The following is a 5858-nucleotide window of genomic DNA, read 5'->3' on the forward strand; positions in this document are numbered from 1 at the left end:
CTGTGGGTGCTCTGTATGCCCTGTGGGTGCCCTGTGGGTGCCCTGTGGGTGCCCTGTGGGTGCTGTGGGTGCCCTGTGGCTCCATGCAGGATGATCCTTGCTAGGGGTGCAGCTCCCGGTGCCCTCATGGCTCCCATGGCCTCATTCCTTGGCCGTGCTGCTGTTTGTGACCCTGGGGGGCTCCTGGCTCCGTCCTCACCCCCCTTTCCCTCCCTGTCCTGGCCCAGATGTGGAGCAGATGGCCATCGACTGGCTCACGGGCAACTTCTACTTCGTGGATGACATCGATGACAGGATCTTTGTGTGCAACAAGAACGGGGACACCTGTGTCACCCTGCTGGACCTGGAGCTCTACAACCCCAAGGGAATCGCACTGGACCCAGCCATGGGGTGAGTCCTGGGAATTCACCACCCCTGGGGACAGCTGGGGACCCTCTGGGCTGGGGGGGTTTCCTGTGCCTTGTTGAGCCCTCCCTGCAGGGACATTTCCCACCCACCTGGCCCAGCTCAGGATAAACTGCTGCTTCCAGCTCGTGCTGCACAGCCTGGGCACAGCTTTGCTGCAGATTTTGGGAGCTTGAGTGGCTTTTAGGAGCTAGATTGGCTTTTGGGAGCTGGAGTGGGGTTTTTGGGAGCTGGAGTGGCTTTTGGGAGCTGGAGTGGCTCCATGCGCAGCCAGAGCAGCTCCCTTGTGTCTGTGTCTCTGTCCAAGACATGGGCACAGCTTTGCTGCAGATTTTGGGAACTGGAGTGGTTTTTTGGGAGCTGGAGTGGCTTTTGGGAGCTGGAGTGGCTTTTGGGAGCTGTCTTGGCACAGCTTTGCCCCATGTTTTGGGAGCTGGAGTGGTTTTCAGGGGCTGGAGTGGCTTTTAGGAGCTGGAGTGGCTCTGTGCACAGCCAGAGCAGCTCCCTGGTGTCTGTCTGTCCAGCCACTGCCTCCTGCACAGCCCTGAGGATGAGCATGCCAGGATGCTGAATCACGGGGCCAGCTCAGGGCACCCCTGGCAGCTGCCAGCCCCCAGGAGCTGCTGTGGCAGAATAACCACTAAAGAGGAAAATTCCCCTCCTTACCAGCTGATGGGCACTTCCCTCTTGGCTGGGATGGAAAGAGCTGGTGTTATTGAGCAGAAAATCAGGAGTATTTCATATAAACAAACAAATTTCACTGAGAATCCGGGAGAGAGCTCCAGGGCTGGTGCAGACAAGCCCCAGGGGTGACTGAGTTAAGTCCCTTTGGCTTAACACAACCCAACCTGTGCCTGCGGGTCTCTTCCAGTGACACCAACACATCTGAAGCTCCCAGGAACTCTGTGCCATCCTTGTGGGCATCTGTCAGAACCCAGGAAATTCCTCTGGCTGCCCTGAAGGGCTCAAATCCCTGCCCAGGGGGCTCAGAGACCTTGGCACAGAGCCCAAGACCCCTGGGACTGTGATTTAGCCCTTGGAAAAAACAAACACAAACCTTCATGTGCAGAATTACAAGTCAAGAAAGTTTTAAGTAGAACAATAGTTTGTCATGGGGTGAAAAATAGATTTTTGGGAATTTAGAATGGGGGTTCAGGAGGAAAGATGGAGGAATCTGGGCATGTCCAGCCTTTCCCCTTCTTCTTCTTCTTGGCCTCCATCTTTTGCTGTGATGGTGGCACTTTTGGATTGGTTTAGAGTAGAAACTCACTGTTGAACATAGACGATAGGTATTGGAAAGTAATTGTAAATATTGTACATGGAGTTTTTAGTATAAAAAACTGACACCACCCCAAGGGCTGGAAACAATCACCAGCTTTGTGTGAGGAGCTACAAGCCACAAGAGTTTGAGTAGAATAATAGGGAATTAGTCACAGGGTGAAAATGTAGAATTTTGGGGATTTAGAGTGGGGGCTCAGGAGGCAAGATGGAAGAATCGAAGTGTGTCCAGTCTTTCTCCTTCTTCTTCTTGGCCCCCATCTTCTGCTGTGATGGTTTTAGATTGGTTTAGAGTAGAGAGAAACTGTCTAACATAGGTGATAGGTATTGGGAAGTGATTGTAAATATTGTACATGGAGTTTTTAGTATAAAAAACTAACACCACCCCAAGGGCTGGAAACAATCACCAGCTTTGTGTGAGGAGTTACAAGCCACAGGAGTTTGAGTAGAAGGAGTGACTTAGTCACAGGGTGAAAATGTAGAATTTTGGGGATTTAGAATGGGGGTTCAGGGGAAAGGTGGAGAAATCTGGGCATGTCCTGTCCTTCTTCTTCTTCTTCCCTTCTCCTTCCTCTGCCTCCCAAAGCTCACCCTGGCTCTGAGCTCTCTCCCTGCTCTTGTCTCACAGCAAGGTGTTCTTCACCGACTACGGGCAGATCCCCAAGGTGGAGCGCTGTGACATGGACGGGCAGAACCGCACCAAGCTGGTGGACAGCAAGATCGTCTTCCCCCACGGCATCACCCTGGACCTGGTGAACCGCCTGGTCTACTGGGCTGATGCCTACCTGGACTACATCGAGGTGGTGGATTACGAGGGCAAGAACAGGCACACCATCATCCAGGGCATCCTGGTGAGTGGGTTTGGGGGAGAGGGAGCCAAGCGTGGCGTGCTGGGTGCTGCTGGTCTGCAGTTGTGACTTTAGAGGTCCAGCAAAGAACGTGCTGAGCACTGAGTGTGGTCCTGCCAAAGATGGTCTTGATGGGCAAGACCACAGTGATGGCCAGTGGTGGACAAGAGACATTGGGTGGGATGGGCATCACTGATGGTCAGTGATGGACAACAGCTATTGGGTGGGATGACCATCACTGATGGTCAATGATGGACAAGAGCCATCGGGTGGGATTGGGTCTTTTGCATGTCCTGGAGCTTGGCTCTCACAACTCCTAAATCCCTTGTGGCTCTCACAACTCTTGAATCCCTTGTGGCTCTCACTGCCTGTACACCACCAGCTCCTCAATCACTTGGGGCTCTCACAACTCCCAAATCCTTTATGGACTCACCTGGTACCTTCCAGATTGAACACCTGTATGGTCTGACTGTCTTTGAGAACTACCTGTACGCCACCAACTCCTCAATCCCTTGTGCCTCTCACAGCTCTGAATCCCTGATGACTCTCACAACTCTTAAATCCCTTGGGTTTTACAACTCTTAAATCCCTTGTGGCTCTCACAGCTCCTAAATCACTTGTGGCTCTCACAACTCTTCAATCCCTTGGGGCTCTCACAACTCCTGAATCCCTTGGGGCTCTCACAACTCCTAAATCCTTTGTTTACTCACCTGGTACCTTCCAGATCGAGCACCTGTATGGGCTGACTGTCTTTGAGAACTACCTGTACGCCACCAACTCGGACAACGCCAACGCCCAGCAGAAAACCAGCGTCATCCGCGTCAACCGCTTCAACAGCACCGAGTACCAGGTGGTGACACGGGTGGACAAGGGTGGAGCGCTGCACATCTACCACCAGCGGCGCCAGCCCACAGGTGGGACCCTCACTTTGGAGTAGCAGCTCCCTGGTTCCTCTGCCAGGGGTTTGGGTGGGGTTTGAGGAGGATTTTTTTCCATGGGGAGGGTGGTCAGGTATTGGGAGTTTCTGTCTCTGGGGGTGTGCAAGGATTGAGTGGATGTGGTTGGGTTGATAAGGTGGGGATTGCTCACAGGTTGGACTCAGTGATCTTGGAGGTCTTTTCTGACCTCAGGGATTCTGGGATTCCTGCTCCCCAGGGTTCTGGGGGCTGCTGAACATCCTGGGGTGCCCACTTTTTCCTGCCAGCACTGTGAGAGCAGCTCCACGTGGTTGATGGACCATGGAGAACACAGAGATGTGGGAGCAAATGTGGCATCTTAAAATATTGATGCTCCCTCACCACCGTCTCTGGTGGTGTGCAAGGATTGGGTGGATGTGGCACTCAGTGCTCTGGTTGGGTTGGTAGGGTGGGGATTGCTCACAGGTTGGACTCAGTGATCTTGGAGGTCTTTTCTGACCTCAGGGATTCTGGGATTCCTGCTCCCCAGGACATCCTGGGGTGCCCCGTTTTCCTGCTAGCGCTGTGTCTCTTCCTGTGAGAGCTGCTCCACGTGGTTGATGGACCATGGAGAGTACAGAGATGTGGGAGCAAATGTGGCGTCTTAAAATATTGATGCTCCCTCTTGCTCTCTGTCCCCACGGCCAGCACCTTCACCCTGGTGCTCCCAAGCACTGAGGGAATTCCAAGGAGCTGAAAGGCTCCAGTGCTTCCAACCCCTCCCTGCATCCATCCATCCCTGCCTGCTCCACCCGCAGCACCTTCCTGCAGTTAATCAATTTACTCCTTATAAATCCTCTTAGTGTCTGCAGCCTGCTCAGCGTTTTCCGGAATATAAAATTAATCAGGGGATTTCTGAGCAGGGAAGGAGTGTGATGAAGGGGCTCTCTGGCTGTCCCCACTCCCAGGGCTTGTCCCACCGCTGCAGCAGGATTGGGCAGTGTGTCCACGTGGCTGTGGTGGTGTGCTGGGACATGCTGGCTTCTCCTCAGGGATCCTTCCCATGGGAAAGTCCTTTCCCATCTCTGTGCTGTGCTCAGCCTTTCCCTGACTGGCTGGGAGCTCCTGGGAGGAATGAACCCCCTTAGAGCCCAGGGGAGCATCCCCATGTCCCCGTGGTTGCAGCCCTGTGCTCCCTGTCCCCTCTGTGTCCCTGTCCCCCGCTGTGAGAATCTACAAAATCAGAGGGTTTTGAGAAAGCTGCGAAAGGCAGGCCCCAGAGGCAGCAGAACTGTGATTAGAGCTAAGCAGTAGCCATGAGATAGGTCAGCAGAAAAATTATTTAAAAACTAGAAAAGCAAAGACAAATAGAACAATGGTCTGTGTATTAGCGCTTGTTTAGAAAAACTCCCTAAGCTACAGAAAAGTTTATCTAGCAAGATATTAGGAAGTTTGAAGCTTAATAATGGAGCTCTGTGCGTTGTATTTTAAGGCTTACAAGCAGGTATTGTATTTGAAATAAGCAAGCATTGTTTTAACCAAAGGTACGTGTGCTTATAGTGGTTGGATGGAACTACTGTCAATGTGCTTTTGCTTTGTGTGATTGGTCAAGAAACTTATAAAGTAAGTTGTGACATTAAGTTCTTGGTCTGCTACCTGGGATGTGAGCTGCTGGCATCTTCCCATTGTCATAACCATGCAGTGAGACTGATGCTGGAAAATAAACAGCTCAAGGCAGTTCCACAGCAGCCCCGTCCCGTTTGTGATTTGTGCAGAGCCCCCAGCCAGCAATACCCCACATGCTCCCTGTCCCCCGCAGTGTCCCCAGCAGCTTCATCCCCTCTCTGTGTTGCAGTGAGGAGCCACGCCTGTGAGCCAGATCAGTTTGGGAAGCCTGGAGGCTGCTCTGACATCTGCCTGCTCGGGAACAGCCACAAGAGCCGGACCTGCCGCTGCCGCTCCGGGTTCAGCCTGGGCAGCGACGGGAAATCCTGCAAAAGTGAGTGCTGGCTTTCCTGGGGGTGTCTTTGGGGTGAGGGGCTGGAGATCCAGGCTCTGCATTCCCTGCTGTGACCCCACAGCAGCCCCAGTGCCACCTGCCGCCCCCATGGCGCTGCTGTCTCTCCACAGAGCCCGAGCACGAGCTGTTCCTGGTGTACGGGAAGGGACGTCCTGGCATCATCCGTGGCATGGACATGGGTGCCAAGGTGCCAGATGAGCACATGATCCCCATCGAGAACCTCATGAACCCCAGGGCTCTGGACTTCCATGCTGAGACTGGCTTCATCTACTTTGCTGACACCACCAGCTACCTCATAGGGCGCCAGAAGATCGATGGCACGGAGAGGGAAACCATCCTGAAGGATGGTGAGTGGCCAAGGGGCCTGGCCTTGCAGGAAGGATTTAATAGTAATAATAATAATTGTAATAG

At 53.2% G+C, this 5858-nt stretch overlaps 1 protein-coding gene across 1 annotated transcript in view; it reads left to right on the forward strand.

The window, feature by feature from the left end:
* Positions 1-5858, forward strand: part of LRP1 (LDL receptor related protein 1) — a gene marked incomplete at its 3' end in the record, with an annotated part of 77381 nt that overhangs the window by 22186 nt on the left and 49337 nt on the right. The window contains 5 exon segments of the mRNA XM_031065133.1: positions 228-390; positions 2312-2534; positions 3256-3445; positions 5283-5426; positions 5558-5794. Coding sequence (XP_030920993.1) covers positions 228-390; positions 2312-2534; positions 3256-3445; positions 5283-5426; positions 5558-5794 — 957 coding nt within the window.

This window comes from Geospiza fortis, unplaced genomic scaffold, assembly GCF_000277835.1.
Source record: "Geospiza fortis unplaced genomic scaffold, GeoFor_1.0 scaffold82, whole genome shotgun sequence".
Classification (NCBI taxonomy): domain Eukaryota; kingdom Metazoa; phylum Chordata; class Aves; order Passeriformes; family Thraupidae; genus Geospiza; species Geospiza fortis.